The sequence below is a fragment of the Cuculus canorus genome, chromosome 8 (genome assembly GCF_017976375.1).
Source record: "Cuculus canorus isolate bCucCan1 chromosome 8, bCucCan1.pri, whole genome shotgun sequence".
Taxonomy (NCBI): Eukaryota; Metazoa; Chordata; class Aves; order Cuculiformes; family Cuculidae; genus Cuculus; species Cuculus canorus.
In genome coordinates, this window is record NC_071408.1 from 32534306 (window position 1) to 32555034 (window position 20729).

Below are 20729 nucleotides of genomic sequence, written 5' to 3' on the forward strand. Positions count from 1 at the left end.
AAGGATAAGCTGAGAAAAGTTCTTGTAAGAAGGCAAGAAGCATCAGTTAACTCCTTTTGTTCTTTCCCATCCTGCCTCCCAAATATAAGAGGAGTGAAAATAACAAACACTATGTGGGTGCCTCTGCTTTTTGTGGTTGACATGGAGGAATATTAGAATATATTCTATTCTGTTTCACTCACTCAGGTCCCCAGAGCGGTGGTGGCTGCCCCATCCCTGGAGGTGTCCAAGGCCAGGTTGGATGGGGCTTGGAGCCCCTAATCCAGTGGGAGGTGTCCCTGCCCATGGCAGGGGTGGGACTGGATGATTTTAAGGTCCCTTCCACCCCAGAGCATTCCATGATTCTATGAAAATTACATGATTTTTAGTCTCAGTTCCTTTCAACAATTAAGACAGATAAACACACTCGGCTATTGATGTCCCACACGGCACACTGGCCACTTGCTTTACATAACCCTGAAGTGCATACAATTTTTCTTGGTTCCATATTCCCTGTTGTGGGAAGTATGAAAGATATTACTCTTAAAAATGAGTGCTGATGTCCTCAGGTAATTGAGGTTCTTCATGCCTGTACAGACCCAACCCAACCTGCTGTTGCCTGACCCCAGATTTACAGCCCTTCACTATGCCCTCTCTCTGCATTTTCAAAACTGAATCTCCTGAGCTGCGTTTCAGGAAAGTAAGAGCAGAAAAATTATTGCTTTTGAGCTTTAAAACACCAAACATCAGCCTAAAGAACACAAACTGCTAAGAATCTTAGCAGCTGTAGAGAATTTTGCTTAGGTTACAGTCATTAAATGAATCTAATGATGGAGGACATCTATCCCTCAAATTCATAAAATGGTTTGGGCTGGAAGGGACCTTAAAGCCCATCCAGTTCCACCCCCTGCCATAGGCAGGGACACCTCCCACTGGATCAGGTTGCTCAAACCCCATCCAGCCTGGGGGATTGAACATGTCCAGGGATGGGGCAGCCATGAGATACCACAGGTACCATTAAGAGCTACAGTTGTATTTGTTGGAAATTATGGCAAGAACTAAAAGCACAACCACCCTCTCACACTGTGTTTTTCTTCTCCACACACAAGGCATCAAGAACAACAAAAAACCCCACGCAACAACAGCTTCACAGTTTCTTACATTGCTACCAGCTTCCAGACTAATGTATTTCTTCATTCTGGTCATGGAAAGAAATTCCTTCTCTTAGGTACACATATTCCCAACCAGCTAGAGCACCACTCTGCTATTGAAGGATCTCAAAGGCAGTGTTCTCCTCCTGTTTTCACAAGTTTAACACTAAAAATTAAAACGGGGGTCACCAAAGGACCCAACCTCCCACATGACTCCAGCTGAAGGCTATCGAGTCTTAAGCACGAGCTGAAAAAGCTCTGTGCGAGCACTATGTTCAGTGGCACATCCCCTCAAATCCCTCAAGAGTGAGATACACGGACTCCTAGACAGCCTGCCTTCAGCTGTCTGGAAATCCCACGTGTCCCGAGACGGAGCAGCTGGATACTCTCAGCTAGAAGTAGGCTGCTGGATAATCTTGGATGTCAACCGGTTGCTGGAAGGTCCAGAATTTATGAGATGAAGGAATTCTACTCTCACAGTGCAGAAGTAGAGGGTCAGTGCTCCAAAGACTTCCTGTGGATTTCAGATGTGACGATGGGATATGTTCTTATTTCTGTGCACAACAAAGGGAGTTTCCTCCTGTTTACCTTCTACATGTGGCTGTGGTGTGCATTTTCCAAGGGCTGCCAAACAGAGCTGGGAGTTCAGACATTTCTCTTTCCGAGTCCAAGTTTCAGAGGCCCCCCAGACATTTTCCTTAAGCAAGATCCCACTTTGGGTCTGGTACTTTGACAGCAGGCAAAATTCTTAGGGGCTTCAGTAGGATTTTGTTCGCAGAGCCTGAAGATCTGGGTCTGCTCCAAGATCCCCTTCCATCAGGCATTCCCAGTCATGCTGGATGGAGGCAGAGGGATAAACCACAGCTCCAAATTGGAACTTCCACAGAGCTAGGGATGTTTGGTATTGTTTATAATTAAAAATCACTTAAAATAAACGCACTCCACAATGTGCTGCCAAAATCATAGAGACAGAGTTCCTGAAAGATTCCCATCTCATTTGGCAGAAGATGTGACACTCTTTAAATAAAAGCTCTTTCCTACCTTCAAAATAGAATTTAAATTAAAATAGGTCATTCCCCCATAAAAGCAATCACCAGGTAGCGGAGGCTGCTGGGAGAGAGGAGAGCCTGCAGGGGAGGACTCATGGTTTTGTCGGTAGCTTGGCTTTGCCTCCAGCTATGGTGATGCTGGCAGAAAGGCTTGCCAGGAGGGAAGGAGTTTAGACAGGAATGCTACGTCCAGAGGAATTTGAGTGTACAACGCACAGCACTTCAGTACCAATCTCAGAGAGGACTATTTGCACTACATTATGCTTGAGTGGACCTTCTAACTCACTGCATCCTATAGGCCACCAATCAAACTGACAGAGGCCAAGGGATCTCCCTTTTTAGTTAAGGTTGTTCAGCCTGGAGAAGAGAAGGCTCCAAGGAGACCTTGGAGCGACCTTATAGTAACCTTCCAGTACCTGACGGGGCTACAAGAAAGCTGGGAAGGGACTGTTTGCAAAGGCTGGGAGTGATAGGACAAGGGGCAATGGCTACGAACTGGAGAGGGGCAGATTTAGACTAGACATAAGGAGGAATTTCTTCACTATGAGAGTGGTGAGGCCCTGGAACAGGTTGTCCGGTGAAGTGGTGGCTGCCCTATCCCTGGAGGAGTTCCAGGCCAGGTTGGATGAGCCTTGGGCAGCCTGATCCAGTGGGAGGTGTCCCTGCCTATGGCAGGGGGGTTGGAACTAGATGATCTTTAAGGTCCCTTCCAATCCAAACTATTCTATGAAGCTCAAATGTCATCATTTTAGAGTGAAAATGACTGTGCATGTATACACGTCATCTGATGCCACTTCCTAATATCTAATTTAAATCTCCTCTCTTTCAGCTTAAAACCACTACCCCTCATTCTCTCACTACACTCAGAGATTTACTCAGAATGAGTGCTAAGCACTGCCTGGTTGCAACATGAAGTGAAGATGCACCGATCCAGCCACTAGTAGAGTTGCTTATGTCTCACAGAAAGCCCGAACGTGCCTCCAAATTGCTAGGGGAGGCTGATGTTGGGTGGGTGCATCTCCATTGCTATTCTTGACAAGCTCCATAAATCCAGTGAAAATACACTTGCTCTTCCTGCAACCATTTATACTATGAGCTGGAAGGGCTTCCTGCAGGCACTTTGAGCTCAAACTGCAAAAATATGACCAAAACCACCTTCACATCCTGGAAGAGCAAGTGATTGTATATTTACGTATACAGAAAACACGGCAAGTGGTCATTTTGGTTCTGGCCCTGGTCTTCAAAGAAACCAAAGACAAAACTCCATTTAACTCTAACGTGATAAGAAATGAAGATGCGTATCATTTCCTACATGGAAATACAAGTACCATCTCTCCAATGTCAGTACAGAAGGCTTGAGGACAGAGCTCAAAGAAAGCAACTGTACACGGGTTACTTGTTGGATTTATATTGGTAACACATTACTCTCTGCTCAAAGTACCACGGAACAGCAATGTTACTTACTCTTCTTCCCTTAGGTCCTTGTGGCCCTGGTGGTCCTCGTGTCCCTGAAGGTCCCTACATTTCAAATAAACTTATTATTCATCATCATTGATACAGAAAATTCTGAAAATTAAAAGGCACAATAGTCAATTCAACCAATACAAATCAATCACTTTCACCTGATAGCTCAAATTCAATTACTTGTTTTAGTAAAATTTATCTATAAAAACCTAAATAAGAGTCTCTATGTAACTTTGTTCTGAAAAAGAAATCACAATGTGACTGTTGGATAAATTACTTCTGTCCAATATCCCAAAATTACTAAAGAATACTTGTATTTTAGCAAAATTATGTTAAAACCCCCTAATAATTTGTGATATTTGTGACTTTGCATCTAGATGAGTAAACTTTCATGACTTTTTTATAGACTGCAGCTCAAATTAGAAACCATTCTTAGCTGCCGCAGAACAAAAAGATCATTTGAAAACAGTACATTTTATGCCAAACCAAAGCACCGCTCTATACCTACAGGTAAACCTTCCGGCCCCACAGGTCCAGGGCCTCCTGGAGGTCCTGGGTAGCCCTGGAGTTAAAATAAATATAGAAAAGAAAGAACAGTTTTATCAGAATTGTTATTATAAACCCAATAATAAATCTAGTTACTTAGCTGAAGAACTGGAAGTAAGTTAATAAAATGTTTAATCTTGCAAAACTTATACTCATAGTTTTGTTTAGAAACCAGATATTTGTTTGGATACTTCACAATAATCACTGAAGTAACCTAAGAAATTAGGCACAGCGGCACGAGCTGACAGGGATTTACTGAAACAAAAGTTGCTGAGCTCTAATCCAAGTTCAGAATCCTCACATCAAGGCTGGGACAGTGGGAGCAGAAAGTGGACACATCCTGGTGCAGACAAGTTTTTATGACTGCTTTGGAAAGTAAAGTGACTATGGAAGTAAAATCATTACGGATTCTACATCATTTGTGACTTACCATGACGCCTTTCTCTCCAGGAGGACCGACTGGTCCTGGGCTGCCACGCTCTCCCTGTAAAGAAGAATTCAAAAGAGAGTGAGTGCTCATTCCGCGTCCATTGAGTGAGGGATACCTGGGCCAGTGAGCTAACCTGCAATGAGGACACCACAGCAACCAAAGAGGTCTTTCCTGAGAGCTGTGCCCATAGCCTACAAGAGACTTGGCTGCTAAAGGAACAAAGTTCTGCAGTGCATCACACCACCGGATCAGGCAATGTCCTTCAGAAGCAGCATAGAGGCCTTGTTTCACTTTTGTTGTACCTCTGCACTCCTTCCCTCTACAAGCCCAACCATATTTTGTAAAGATAAGACAGGATTTCCCTCCCTGTCTTCCCTTTCACTCAAAGGCTGAAGAAGAGATTCAGTACATTAGTCTTTGTGAACGGCAGATTCCTCTTCTCTGTTGGTTGCATCACATTGGTAGTTACGTTCTTCTTCAACCCATAAAATTTACCACAACAAACGGGTAAAAGAGAAAATGTTGTTCCCCTCTCTGTCATTTCTTCAGCGTGTGTTAGGAAAGCACGGGTCTGAAAGCAAGAGCAGCCCTTCAGCAGCTGCAGAAGCAATGGGAGCAAGAAGAGCAGGAAGGGTCCTGACTTTGGAGAAGAGAAGGCTCTGGGGAGACCTTAAAGCAGATCAGAGAGAGCAGGGGTAGGAAAAGGGGAACGGTTTTCAGCTGAAAGAGGGAAAATTGAGATGCGATCCAAGGAAGAAATGCTTTCCTGTGAGGGTGGGGAGGCCCTGGCCCAGGTTGCCCAGAGCAGTGGTGGCTGCCCCATCCCTGGAGGGGTTCCAGGCCAGGTTGGATGGGGCTTGGAGCCCCTGATCCAGTGGGAGGTGTCCCTGCCCATGGCAGGGGTGGGACTGGATGGGCTCTAAAGTCCCTTCCAACCCAAACCATTCCGTGATTCCATGATTTGATATCTTATTAATAATATGGCACTTCCTTTAATATCTACTGCTATTGATTCACAGAAACTGGCATAAATTATACTGGTTTTATACAGTGGTCACTGGTAATGCACTGCTACCTATTGCAAAGACAAAAGTAGGAAGATAAAATCTGTATGCATTAACTGAGCAAAACCAACATTGTTAGTTTTGTCTGCTGTGCAGTAACAGTTGTGTTTATGAAAGCAAAGTTTGGCAAACTTAACATGACCACAACAGTATAAATAGCTGAAACATATTTGACATGGTTTTATTTAGGTGAAGTCTTCTAAAACTGAAAAACAGGAAACTACTACTAGACTGCATGTCAGCTTTAATTATGTTAAAAACATGATTGTTTGTCAGAATGATCCAACACCATTTATGTTTCTGTGCTGCAGGGCTGAATTAATTCACCTAGACTGGTGGCTGCTATTTAGATATTTTGTTGAGGAACCCTTAATAATGTATTAAAACTTCCATGGAAATATGATTTTGATTTCTATGATCTGAGAAAGGAAATACATCAGTGGAAAGCTCTGTTCATTACAACTAAAATTTAAATGTTTAATATCGTTTGAATCGTAACATCTTGGAATTCAGTGTCAAAGGATTCCTGTTCTTTATAATTACATTGGTCCAACAAAGATTACCTTGGGATATGGTTGCTATTTTAGCTAGACGGGAGAAGGCAGTAAGAGACTAATTATCGGCAAATAGAAACAAGCTTCTATGGTGCAATAGTGCAATCACACAACCACAGAATGGTTTGGTTGGAAGGGACCTCAAAGCCCATCCAGTCCCACCCCTGCCATGGGCAGGGACACCTCCCACTGGATCAGGGGCTCCAAGCCCCATCCAACCTGGCCTGGAACCCCTCCAGGGATGGGGCAGCCACCACTGCTCTGGGCACCCTGGGCCAGGGCCTCCCCACCTAAACAGCAAAATATTTCTCCCCAAGATCTCATCTCAGTCTCCCCTCTTTCTGCTTCAAACTATTCCTCTTATCCTATCCCTGCACTCCCTGATACAGAGCCCCTCCCCAGCTTTCCAGCAGCTCCTTTCAGCACTGGAAGCTGCTCTAAGATCTCCTCGGAGCCTTCTTTTCTCCAGGCTGAACAACCCCAACACTCTCAGCCTGTCCTCATACGGGAGGTTCTCCAGCCCTCAGATCATCTCCATGGCCTCCTCTGATTCACTCCAACAGATCTATGTCCTTCCTGTGCTGAGGACTCCAGAGCTGGACACAAAATCTATAAGCTTTAAATTAATTGCTAAGCAAAATCAAGGATACGAGACACATGCCTCAAATAACAGCATTTGGGTTACCCTTTATTCTTGCGCTCTTACCATTTATTCTGTGCTACACAAATTTTAGCTTTGTCTGTGGTTGTTAAACCAATCTCTCATCAATATTTTATCACTCCAATGGTTTTCAAAACTGATTTTTGCTGCTGAGTAGTCATATATATTATTATACCTTTTCGCCAAGACTTCCAGACGGCCCAGTTTCTCCAGGTAAGCCAACTGGTCCCTGTACAAAAGGAAAGCAAACCTGTATTAGTACAATGTCCATACTAATTCATGGTTGGCAGCTCCTCGGCGCAGCACAGCACATTTCTTCACTGTAGAGAGCTCCCAGTCTATTTGTGTAAGTGCTCTTGTGAGGAATTGAGGACTGTGCAAGCTAACTTAGCTTAGAATCCTTGCAGGAGGATCACTGCATCTGGCGAAGAGGTGGAGTCTCCATCCCTGCAAGGGTTCAAAAAGCATGTGGACACGGCACTTTGGGACACGGTTTAGTAGGTAGGGTGGGGTTGGGCTGATGTTTGGACTGGATGAGCTTAGAAGTCTTTTCCAACCTCAATGATTCCATGATTTAGAGACACCAACAGTAAACAGCTACTGCTCAAAAAGAAATTACATTCATTCAATCATCACACTGTGCCACCACCTCAGCTCTGCCGCTGAGCTCAGTTCTTGCAGTGATAGAAGCTTTACAAACACAAAATCAAAAGGTGATAATTGCTCTGCTAGTGCTTCAGTCTGACCACAAATCGAAGGGGAATAAATTTGGTGGGACAAAGTAAAAGCCAGTCAAACCAAAAATGATATCGGATCAGGTGTTATCAGAATTTTCCTTCTAAAGCATTGTAGCCCCAAATGCCTGTGAAATTAGGGATAAGAGCCTTTCAGTTCTTTAAAAAAAATAAAGAACTGTCTCCTGAGGCTCTCCCACAAATTTCCACCGGACAGAACAAGCACCACCATATGGAATAGGAAACAGGAGAGGAAGTACTTTGAAAAAGCTTATTCCCAAGTGCCTGCAGTACCCTTTATTATCAAAAGAAAAGGAAAAAAATAATGACAGTGCAATGCCCCACTTGGGCAAAGTACAAAACAGTGAGCTTGAAGAAAAAGCAATGTGTGCAGAGTAAAGGCATGAGTGCACATGAAAGATGGCAGAAACGTGGAAGCTGCTAGTAGAGACACTACACAACTCTAAGGTGTCTGTAACGCTTTTAAAAGTGCAATAAAATGGCAATTCCTACAATTAGCATTACAATTTCTACACATGTATTAATGTATTAGCTTAAGTAGCACTACACTAGCACTTAAGGGAGATTTTGTTTTTTGAAAGCATTACTTCTGAGCTCAGTAGACCCCTCCCATATTCCTTTCCAGAGGCTGGGAGTAGTTTATTCCATAGAAATAACATCATAGCAGAAAGACAATATTCCAGTCTGAGATCTCTGCCTTTGGAAAAAAAGAAAATCTACATTTTTGTAGCTTTTACTTGTACAATTTCGGAGTTCAGTCTCAAGTGCTTTAACCCTAACAGGTGCAAAGTAACCAAGGCTTTACAATGGCTTCGTATTTTCTTCTACTGCTGGCTCCTCTAGAAATGTCACAGTTCAAACACATTGCACTAAGCCTTTGAAAGAGCTGACAATCCTGGCACACCTTACTTTCTGGAAGGGGCTAAAGAGACAGACAGGTATCTTGTTGGCTGCTGGACCGATGTATCGCATGTGAGAACTTGTGTATTATGTGCTAGAACCAAGACGTCGCTTGGCAGCAGCCAAAGATTCATCCTGGTGATACTGGCACTTGAGGTGATTCCCAACGTCACTGGCAGGAATAAAGAACTTTTGTGACGAACTCAGAGAACCAGAGCTACCACTTCCACCGCTCACGGCCAACAGTGGGCCTTAGCACCAGGCACAAAGGATTAGCCTGTGCTCTTGCTCATCAAGATAAGAGGTACGGAGGTACAGTTTCAAAAGGCTAAAGAGGGATCACTCCGATTCTCTTATTCCAGAAAGGACAGAAGACGTAATCAGAGCTAAGATGTAACTCAGACCTATTCTCCTTCCAATAAGACACTCTTGATCTCCCAACCAATGCCACACTGTTTAAAGGACTGAAGACATCGATGAGAAAGATGGGCAAGCCGTGCCTCACACCAGCAGCACCGCACTTACTCTACAGCCCCTGGTCAAGTCACCTTTTCAATTCACAAGTATTGTCTTTCTGACTTGGTTGCTCTGGTCTGAAAGAGAAGGAATGATTAGAAAGCAGTGTCTGTGAATGTGCCCTTGTATTACCTGGCACGTTAGGTCTAGCCTGCAAACATTCCAGAGCCAGGACTATTAAATAACAGGTTCCTAGACACCAGCTGTCCATCAGAAAAAAAAAGCAGTTAAGAAAATTCACAGTAAAAATACTAAAAGAAGAAAGTGGATTTTTGTTGATACAAAAGGTGGAAAACAACCTCTTCGTTGTTGAGCAGAAGTGGATATACATGGAAAGGAAAAAATAGTCAGGATGACAAGAAAAATGTAAGTTAATGAAATATAAAGGCAATAGGGACTTCAATAGGAACGAAGGAGAAAGAAGTCCGGGACAGGGCAATTAAAACCTCTTCTGCTTCTCCATCCAAAACAGAGAGCAAGAGTCAGACCGAGATAAAACTACGGCAAGGTATGAACGAGAGCAAGTATTTTCAGAGGCAAGGGGTGGGGAGGGAAGCTTACTTAGGAATATAATTTTGGTCCTTAAAACAATTCATAGCGTACAGTGAATACAAAGTGCAATCAGACAGCAAAACATCTTGTTCCATCAATACATTAACCCTAAAGTGCTGCTTTCCCTATTGACTTTCTTAAAGATCACACGTCTCCCTAAATCCCCAATTTGGATTGGTTTATTATAGAGATGAGCCACTAAGACTGGACTGAAGTTTCAACTCTCTCTCCTTCTTATGTAAGGGGATGAACAGAGTCCAAAGCAGGTTTCTCAAGGCAGTGCCTTCGAGCATCCCTTCAATCCTTTGGGGAGCAGCGGGAGAATCCAAAAATCAAATGGAATGTATTGGGCAACAGAAAAGGAAAGCAAAAAAAAAAACAAACCTTTTTTTCCCCTTAAACAATCATTGTACTTTTCAATCTTATTAAAAAAAATAGTCATAAATGTTCATTTACAAAGATTTGTGTAAAACTCCCCAGTGACAATAAGAGCAATTTTGAAAGCTTCTTGACAGGACCATTTCTGTGGAAAATTAATCAGAGAGCAGATCTCACGACTAACACATGCCTGAGAAAGGCAAATCCATCTTGCCAGAGCATGTGCTCTGTGTTAGAAACTGGACTGTAGCTGAATAATTGAAACCACATTCTATACTTGGTGCAAACGCAAGGATGGAGTGAGCCCTTGAAAAGCTTGGTAGCGAGAAGTGAATATTCAGCCGGTTCCAAACATTCCTGTCAGGTCGCACATCAACATATCCTTTGGGGTTAACTGAAAATTTTCCAATCCAATGTTATTTAGAATTCAGCCTTTTCCAACATTTCCATTCAGCATCATTCATTGAGGTGGCAAAAGCAATGACAAAGTATTACCTTGCCACGTTAACATTTGTCTATGAACATTTTTGTATTTCTAATCGATTTTCACTAAAATTTGTCCTGAATCCGTGCTGATTCCCTTCCCTCCAGATCCAGGATTCACCAATATCATCATCTCTGCCCGCTTACTAGCATTCCCATCTCATTTCTCTAGGACCCCATCAGCATCTTATTTTGTGAAAGACTTCACACATTTTGCCACGGTACTCAAAAAAACCCCAAATCAGCTAACATTTAAGCTTGATATTAACGGGTCCAACTTTACTTGAGGATCCTTGAAGATTCAAGCCAACTACCTACGCTAAAAAGATAATCATGGGTGAGAGACAGCAAGAGGAAGAGAAGTAAATGCTCCAACAATCAGCTTCCACTATTTCATAGCCAGCTGATAGAAAAAAATACCTCTAACAAGTCATAATATTATAAAAATGAAGTTCTAAGGAATAAATGTTGGTTCAGTTTTGCTCGCCAGATGTAATGGTACTTACAAAGAGGTTTTTTTTAAACCAGCCCATCTGGCCCCTGGTGTCAAAGGCAGTGACACTGGGTCTGTACATGCGTGCTTCCAACAGATGTGACCCAGATTAAGCCTGGACCAAAATGAGGAAGACAACACGATGCGGGGCTTACACTGGCTGCTAGTTGGGCTTCATATCATCTGCAGTAGAACAAAAGGTAGCTGAACTGTGAGAAACGAGCTCTGGAGCCCTCAGCACAGGAAGGACATGGATCTGTTAAAGCGAGTTCAGAGGAGATCACAGAGATGATTCGAGGGCTGGAGAATCTCCTGTATGAGGACAGGCTGAGAGACCTGGGGCTGTTCACCCAGAAGAAGAGAAACTCCAGTAATCTGGGTTATTTGAAAGGATAAATAAAGAATATAAAGTAAATTAATGCCAGTTTACTTCCAGTTTACTGCCAGTTACTGAATTAGTTATGTTTTAATACCATAGTGACCAATACGACATTTGCCCTCTAACAGCAAATGGGGGGGGGGGAGCACCTCTCATTTCAGCTTGGTTTCTCATCTGCTGTGTCAAAAACTATCTGCAAACCAGGCAAACTTGCTGACACTGAACTTTTCCGGGTCTTTGAAGATTATTTTTCCAGGATTTGTCTTCATGAACTCTGCTTATTTTAGTCTGTCCTTTTGACACCAGCTGTACATGCCACAGCTGACAGTTCTACCCTTGTATTCCAGTTCAATATGTGTATAAATGTCAGTAATTTCTAATTCAGAAGTGTTTGGTCCAAGGACTGAATTTCCATAACAGAGCTGACAAGGAGAAATTGGAATTAACTTCCACTTAGTTATTCAGCGTGGCCTCATCTGGATGAACACCAGCAGTACCAACCAGTAACACAGTCCTGACCAGCAATTTGTTTTGGTTTCGATGAGTTCAATTTTATGCTACAGACATTGAACAACGACTCATTTTCTTACATCATCCCTGACACTAACACAGACAGGTCATTTGTATGGGATACTCAAATACTTGCTGTCCATCCCCTGACAGCAACTCATCTAAGAAGACAAAATCCAGTTGCATATGTCAGCAAAGTAAGATTTTCCTCCCCCACACATAAGTTTCTCAGAAGCTAAAGTGTTTTTCCCCCTTAGCAGATCTCAGCAGCAGCGTAAATCTCTGTGTACTTTCCTTTAATTCTCACTATCTTAACCAATCCCTCTTCAATTGTACCCAAGGGTCCTGCAGTTCACCGAATACCTCGTAGGAGCTTCTTGTCACTTATGAGACGTTGGACAACATAGCTTCTAGGCTACCGACAAAGCTGTATTTCAGCACATGTCCCATCTCGCTGGACTTGGTAACCAAGCATTATGGTTCAATCTCCTGCTGTTGAAACTTCCCTGCTTCTACACAGTTACCATCTGTATTTTTCTAAGCCGACATTAGGCAGTATTTGACCTGGAAAAGCTGCTACAGTAAAGCAATAACTATTTTGGCACCTCAGGCAGCAGTGACAGATGTATCGGTCAAAGACAGAAGATGAATGATACCAGGAAAAGTAGGAAATTGGAAAGAAACAGAAGAAAAATATCGGTGCAACCCATTGGTATCGATAGCAGATGCACACATGTGCTTGATGTCACAATTTGCTATGAATTCAGCATTGTAGGATTTATTATTGGAAAATTGCTTCTTTTCACAGCTTATTTAAGAAGGGCACTGGCTTTACTTTGGAGAATGGAATACTGTGATGGACTGCCCATTGCTAAAAAACTAGCACTCTGTATCTCAACTGTGGGTTTAAAAATATACATCATAGTCTAATGCGAAGAACTCTGAATAAAGACAAACAACAAACAACAGTTAAGCCAAAAAATTGGAAGAAAGTGGCACAAAAGGAAGAAACTATACCCAGAATGTTATTAGACATTGGACTTCTCATCAATTATGAATTTCTCTTTCGCTTTGCGTTAACTATTAAATAAATTGTGCAGTGATTGCACCATTTTTTTAGTGCTATTCGTAAAAACCCTCTCTGTATTTGGTGTCGCCAAGCACCTGGTAACACAAAGGTATCAGTAAGGACAGATGCTTTGCTCCATACCTTCCTTTGGGCTCTATCTCCAAACCTGTCACAGCAGTGAGCAGCGCTCCTACTTTGCTCTTGTACTTTGTCTTTTGGTTTTCAAACTTGTGTGTATGGCAAGTTTGGTTCTAGAGATGCCCTGGGGTCAGCACATGTGCCACCAGAGCCAATAACGAACAGCAGGGAGTGGACTTGGCTGCGAAATAAGAAGTTTGGATTCCCTCTCCTTGTAACTCTTGTTACAAACAGAAGCTGGTGAGAAGTTGTAAAGTAAAGAAGTGAAAACTGTGTCCAAAGCGTACAGAAAATATTTTGCATCAGGATTCACATCTGGAAAACCATTTTCTGCATATGAGAAAACCCATCCTCCTCCTGTCAGGGCTTTTCAATTTACTTAGGAAAAGCTTAACGGTGACAGATCACAGTGGTGAGTGAAATGAAGGGGTTTTGATGGTCTTCCTGCAAGTTCTAAGCGTGTTTGAAAGGCTGTCTCTTTTTCTTGGTGTTTTACCGTTGGTCTTAACCACAACACGATAGATGTTACCCCCTAAACACCACGGAGCAGGCATTAGTCCTCTGGTGCAAATACAAAGGTAACAGCAGCATCGAGGGCCTGCTTTGATTAAAATACACGTACATAAAACAATCCACACATAAAAATAAGGAGTATTTATCAACAGCTTATAAGCCACGGCGGTTTTCAGGTACCTCACGTCATCCTATATTAGAAAGAACGAGCCTAAATGTAGCCTCTGAAATGACTCCACTGCAAAAGGATCACTCGTTCATGGACTCGAGCGTGCTTTGGAAGATCCCTACCGCTACCTGTCACGTTCACTCAATCTGTCATGATAAAAAGTGGAATAAAACCGGGAAAATAATTAAAATGGGGAATTTCTTTAAATAATATGATTCTGAAAGAACACAAAGGTAGAGACAACTTACTACAGCTTCAAAGAAAAACAAACGTCATCAGAAAGTTACTGCAACAAATTCCTCTTTCACTCTCAAATAAACACAGATTCAAAACTCAAACCAGAAAGAGAATTCAAGCTTACTGCTTCACCGGTTTTTCCAGGGTTTCCTTGGTCTCCTTGTTCTCCCTGTTAAATGTAGAAAACAGATGATGTAGTTCATTAGAAAAGTAATTTATTTCATATGTATATGCTAAAGTCCTCTATTTTCCTAGGAACCTCTTTATTTTCTAAATTACATCTGCCAATTAAAACTCTAAAAGCTAAAACTTAAGCAACCAGCAAAAATGTAGTTTCGTCAGGGGCTAATTTGGATTGTGTAAAAAGATGTGAGCACTCTCCCAGGGTATTTAGGATTTGCCCACAAAAATGAGACTAAATATTAAATAAATTAAGTCAGCAAATACTATAAATGAAAGACATAGTTTTTATTTAAATCTTCCTTTCAACAAATAACCTTCATTATTCCACAACTGCTTCAAGAGTAAATATCACGCGTGCACACTATGGATAATACGAATTTTCTTATGAAATACTAGGAAAATCAACATTTCAGTGACATTTTAATAAACTCCACCCCCTCTCCCAAAAGTTTGGAACTGGCATTAAGTATTAGATTAATTAACTCTGTTCTCCTTAATCATTCTGTGGGGTTGACAGCTGGACCGGATAAGGTCTTTTCCAACCTCAGTGATTCTATAAGGAAGCACGTGTACTCACACCCTTTCACTGCCAGGCCATTACATATAGCATTGTATAACTATACACAGCTAATACTGCAAAACCATCTTATTTCATACATAAAACCATCACTTACCTTTAAACCTTCTGGTCCAGGATCCCCTACATAACCTTTCTGTCCCAGCTTGCCCTACAATAATGATTAGAATAAAATATTCACAATACTTAATTTTTAAAACAAAATTTCAATGCAATTTCTGTATTTATCAAAATATGAGCAATCAAAAATGTAGGGTATAATAACGTTTAATACCAACATTTGAAGCTACTGTAGTCATAAATCCACATCTAAAAATACACTAATTATTAGAGCAAATACTTGCACAGGAAGGAGAATGTGTGTTAACTCTTAGAGCAGTTAACACTGAGGAAAAACAGAAATCAAGAATCAGACATATTTCAATTTCACTTAAAAAAACATACTAAGGAGACAAAGAAAAGGCAAAGTCGTGCTCTCTTCTGGCTAATTCCAGCAGAACAGGGACTCAAACTAACAGAAATGGATGCTTAGACCGGGCTGGGGTCATAACTGCCCTTCCTCAACAAGACCAAATCAGCTCTTTGTTCATTGAATTCACTCATTTAAGCCTCACTTAAGACACAACAGATGCAAGTTGATCAGGAAGTGGAACAAATCGACTTAACTGGTAAAGTAATTCGAAACATAGAGGTTGGGCTTTAATCAGATACCAAACACAACTGTAAATCACACACAAAGGAAAAGTCACTGTCAGAGAGTTAAGCCAGGGCTGGCTGCTCTTCCGCTTGCAGCCCCCCGAGAAGATTACTCTTTCAGAGCAGGGTAACCCCAAAGGAAATGCCTGTTCCCTAAAATATTACCTGGAAGTTCTACCCTTCCCTTTCAAGAAACAGCAACCACCTGGGCTTCCTTTCACCTCACAACAAGAGTGAATGTTTTAATACAAATACAACTCACTGCTACTCTATTCTCATCCCTCCACGAGCTCCTCATGTGCCTTCAGGAAGACATACGCCACCTTCGGAAAACACTGCTCTGGGGGAGCAGGGCAGCTTAGAAAGCTCTTTCCTTTTCCCAGAAGGCCAACCGCGTCCTGGGCTGCACCAAAAGCAGCACGGCCAGCAGGTCAAGAGAGGGGATTCTGCCCCTCTATTCCTCTCTTGAGACAGCTCATCTGGAGTTCCAGTTCTGGAATTCTCAACGTAACAAGGAGATGGAGCTGTTGGAACAGGTCCAGAGGAGGCTACAAAGATGATCTGAGGGCTGGAGAACCCCCCATACGGCGACAGGCCGAGAGAGTTGGGAAGCCTACGTAAATCAAATGAAAGTGAATTATGAAGCAATCACACATAATTTAAGCAGACAGATGTGTCCATCAGCTTACTGACTCAGTCCTACGGAACTACATCAGAGTGAACAGCTTCATGGTTGGACTCGCTCTATCCAACACAGTCACACAGTCTGTGTTACTAGTGGGAGTGAAGAAGCAAAGACGAGCAGAGAGAGGAGCAGTGCTCAGAGCAGCAGTGACAAGTTGGCTTGGAGCTGAGAAACAGCTGGAGCCAACAGAAGCTACAGAATCCAGGCAAGAGCAGATGGGCCTCTGGACAAGGGGGAAACCAGACAGGGCTCCCCACCAAGCAAAATTCCCATTTCCCTGACCTCTCATTTCAGGAGACGTTAGTCAGCAAGCTACTCAGAAAACGTCTGGAGGCAGCAACGTTGGGGCCCACTTCAGATCCACGTGGTCTTCTCTCAAAAGCTCATTGTGAGAGAGGGAAACCAGAGAGCCTTAAGCCATGGCAGTGATGTGTGCATTTCCCATTGAGAGAAATCAAAATCAAAGCAATTTAGGTCAAAGTGACCCCGAACAGATACAAATATTTTAGTTTACTAGGTTAGACAGAATTTTTTCCTCCTAGGTCACTTTGACATCAGCCGATGGTGGCCTGTGCAAACCCAGTGACGGAGAGAATGTGAAGGCAGGTGTCTCACTGCCCATGGGTCACCCGTGGTAGCACCATCTTCTCCAATTGTCACAGCACAACATGGGAGATGCTATGCAGCCATGAAGCACTGCCCAAGGAGAAGACTCAAAGTATGATGCAGACAAAAAGATTTCCATGAGGCTCCTGGCAGAAGTTCAGGCAAATTAAACTGAATACTGAACTGAGTCACAAAGCGTTTTGAAATTCTGTTCAATCTTTTGCATGTTTTCCTCAGCTGACAAGAAAAAAAAAAGTCAATTTGGGTTTTTTTTTTTTTTTAATCCATGCAGCAAATTAGAATCCTAAAATTATTTCTAACAGAAAGTGAATTCTCAGCTTGGAATTGCTAATGGACGAGGAAAAGAACACAGGAAAAATCCACTCTAGAACCAGGGAACAATAGGAAAGACTTTTCCAAGTGCATGCAGGACAAAGGAAGTCAAGCCAAATGTCACGGTGGGTTCTTCCCCAATTCAAATATTCTGATGTATCAGCTGGTTCGGTCCCCAGGAAGCATGTGGCGGGTTCAACGTGATCTCCTTACAAGTCCTGCCTATGGAAAAACTATTTCTTCTCCCAGCTCTGCTTAAAGGATGCGATGAGGAAAGACACAATTGTTGAGCAGATGTCATTTTAACAAATACACTTCTCACAGTAAATTTACCTTTTAAAGCAATACTTCCGCTGAAAAAAAGTCTACCCCAGCAAAATTACTTATACTTACTTTGGGGCCGACTCCTCCAATAGGTCCAGTTGGTCCCGCTTCTCCCTAAAATAAAGCAGGACTTCAATAATCTCGATGCCAAGCCTAGCTTAAAAAATGCACACAGTGTGCTGACAGAAGGACGCGTGATGGGGAACTGCAGTGGTAACGCTTTGGGTCATTACACAGTAATCCTAAAGCATGGATTTGTATCAATGCTGTGCCAGGATGCCATGAAGTGATCATTTTATGCTTCACCAATCCTCCTCAACATGGAAGATTTTCCCCACCTTTTGGAGGAAGCAGTACAGAGTCTTTTCAATTACAAGCGATAGGAAACAGAAGAACTAAGAAACCCTGTCTACAGCTTCCTGGTCTCTAACTAACCAGATCATTTTGCTACTGTTTAGCTTTAACTCACTCAATACCTGCCATTGTAGCCTGTAATTAAGCTGCTTAGAAGTCTAGAGCTCTGTTCCCAGAATCACTGATTAAATTAGATCTAATGTTAATTACTTTTAGCCTAATACACGAGGCTTTATTTTTATGATGATGAATTAAGAATACTCAATAAACTCATAAGATTAAAAGCTGCCTTCCCCCCTTCAATTAATAGGGCTCTAATGGTTTACTTAAGTGTATTTAGGATACTGCAATTAAATTGATATATGGTTACATTAGAAAAAAAAGGCTTTGCTGAAAGAGCAGTAAAGCATTGGAAAAGGCTGCCTAGAGAACTGGTGGAGTCTCCATCCCTGGAGGGGTTCAAAAAGCATGTGGATGTCGCACTTGAGGGCATGGTTTAGTAGGCACGATGGTGTTGGGCTGATGGTCGGACTAGATGAGTTTAGAGGTCTTTTCCAGCCACAACGATTCTATGATTTCTATCTCCATACCACCCCCACAGTTCAACTAAAAGAACCACATCCCACTCTGGACTCAAATTATCTGAGATTTCACTAGAAGATCTAAAATAAATCACATAACACACACATAGCCCTGTAAAGCTGCTAAAATCTCTTTGTAACACCTGCCAAAACACAAACGAAACTTGAAATTCTGTATTCCGCCGCCACCACCACAAACACCCAAGCATTGTTGTGCAACCCCCTTACCCCTCACAAATTTTCCTTTAAGACAGAGTCTCTTGATTGTATAGTTTTTCCATCTTACCTCAACTCCTTTGGGGCCTTGTGGCCCTGGAGGCCCTCGGTCACCCAGAAGTCCCTAAACATCCAAAGACACACAGTGAGTTACATTAACTAACGATCAGGCTGGGGGAGTTTCGCTCCTCTTAGCAAACCTGGATAGAAATGCAAAACTGAGGAAGCAGACCTCATTTCTTACCATCGCTCTTAGGATCCCCCTTAGGAAGCCAGAAGAAGGTGCAGCAGAATTTTAATATTGGCTGGAAAAACGAGTATCCTATAAACCTGTACTGCATAGATTTTGATGAGGTTTTTTTTTCTTTTGTTGGTTTGAAAAGGAAATAAGGAAATATTGGAGCTCACAAGAGAACAATTATTTTTTTTGGAGGTGCAAAGCACACCGTCATATTAAGATTAAAGCAGAACCAATGTAACTCGTACATCTTTGATTTAGGTACTCTTTAGCATAACACATAATGACAACATTGCAATGGAAATGAACTACAAAGTGAATTTAAACTGCCAGCTTGTGATTTCCAGCCCTTTCATTTCTTGTCAAGGTATAATCAGCTTCCCAGAGATAAAGCACCTTCTCCTCTGCTAACTCAGGGCTTTCACGACTGCTCAAACCAACATTTAACAAACTTTTGCAGCTAGTGGTGTGTCAAAAGTCTCGGTCATCCCAATTACAACGGCAGTAATTGGGAAAAGCACTTGATCTGGCGTAGGACAAGAAAAAAAAATCTGTGTAAACGTATTATAAATGTTCTGGGAAAGCTAAGCTTAATGATATCAGATAAAGCGACAAGAACAAAGAAACTGCCCTTTAGGAGAAATCTGATTAGCTTCTGAAGAAAGCAACAGTGGAAATGTTCCAAGTGTAAGCCTTATTAATTGCTTACTAATGAAGCTGAAGTCTAGACAGAAGGTGCAGGCGTTGGTCCAGTAACAGCTTCCCTGGCACACAAAAGAAAATGGAACAGGCCACCTCAAAGTACTGAGTTTCATCAAAGAGCCCACCAGTCTGGGTAAGATTGGGCTGGACCACTCTTTGATGTGCCACCGCGAAAGTGACAGGAGGGCGCCGCATCATTAATATTCCTGTGTCACACCAATTTTTCATTGACAGAACTGTTTTATTCTAATAGCAAAGCCCGTTAGGAGATAGGGCTTTCAGCACAATGCAGTTGCACTGTGGAAGCGTCAGCAACATCGATACCACGCACACCGCACTGAGTTGTGTCTGCAAAGAAGTCCCAGACTGTAAAATAAATATTAACACTAAATGAAATTTCCATTTCCCCTTTGAGGTTTCGGGCAAAATGAAGGTGGTCATTCGACCTGTGCCAAAGTGTCTGGAAAGAACTGACAGAGTCAGCGAATGTGAGCAGCCTGTATTGCACATCTGTAACTTCCCAGCTGAGCATCCCTTCCAGAAGTGGTGGAACTCCTAATAGCTGCTTCTATTAAATGCATTATCCAATTAAACAGAAACGAGTGGAGGAAGGAAGTTCTCAACTACTTCCATGATACAACACACATTGCTGGAAAAACTAAAGTTAGAGTCAGCGTGTTCTGACCATCTTTTCCTCTCACTTTTCTCAGTTACAGAGCATAAGCACTTGCAAGAATAACATAGGAAACTAAATTAGTTCAGAACTTCTTAAAAACATTCTTATTCCATTTTTTATATGTATGTTTAGGGATTTTTTTAGTAAGTAGTGGATGAAGATCAAACACCTTCTGAAATACTGTTTCCAAGCTAGGTAATGTGCTGCAGATCAAATTATGTAATTAATCCTTTGAATGTTATTTTAGAGAGGTCAGATTCCCTAATTCCTCCGCTAATTTAGGGAAAATTGACAATTCAGAACTTCTACTGGTATTTAGAGATGGCTGGTCATGCTCAGAACTTAAACTTTCAACTGCAAGACTGAATTTCTCCCACTTCAACTGCTAAACAATAAGGCTTACCCTGCTTTCTTGGCTTTTAAAGTGGGGTTTGCTTCTGAGGAGGCATAAACAAAAACATGAGGAAAAGAGCAGCACGGTGAGAAAGCAGCAGTTTTCTAAAAATAAAAACTGGAAGAAGTTTGTTAAAACTGCAGTCAACACCAGGCAGCTGGGAATCCCGAAAGC

General features: G+C 42.2%; 1 protein-coding gene across 1 annotated transcript in view; it reads right to left on the bottom strand.

The window, feature by feature from the left end:
- COL24A1 (collagen type XXIV alpha 1 chain) overlaps nucleotides 1-20729 on the bottom strand; it is a 115489-nt gene that overhangs the window by 41367 nt on the left and 53393 nt on the right. Inside the window, exons 21-28 of the mRNA XM_054073376.1 lie at nucleotides 18616-18669; nucleotides 17464-17508; nucleotides 14848-14901; nucleotides 14115-14159; nucleotides 7074-7127; nucleotides 4620-4673; nucleotides 4152-4205; nucleotides 3644-3697 (exon numbers count right to left, since the gene is read on the bottom strand). Of these exons, the coding sequence (XP_053929351.1) occupies nucleotides 3644-3697; nucleotides 4152-4205; nucleotides 4620-4673; nucleotides 7074-7127; nucleotides 14115-14159; nucleotides 14848-14901; nucleotides 17464-17508; nucleotides 18616-18669 (414 nt within the window). The remainder of the gene's footprint in view (nucleotides 1-3643; nucleotides 3698-4151; nucleotides 4206-4619; nucleotides 4674-7073; nucleotides 7128-14114; nucleotides 14160-14847; nucleotides 14902-17463; nucleotides 17509-18615; nucleotides 18670-20729) is intronic.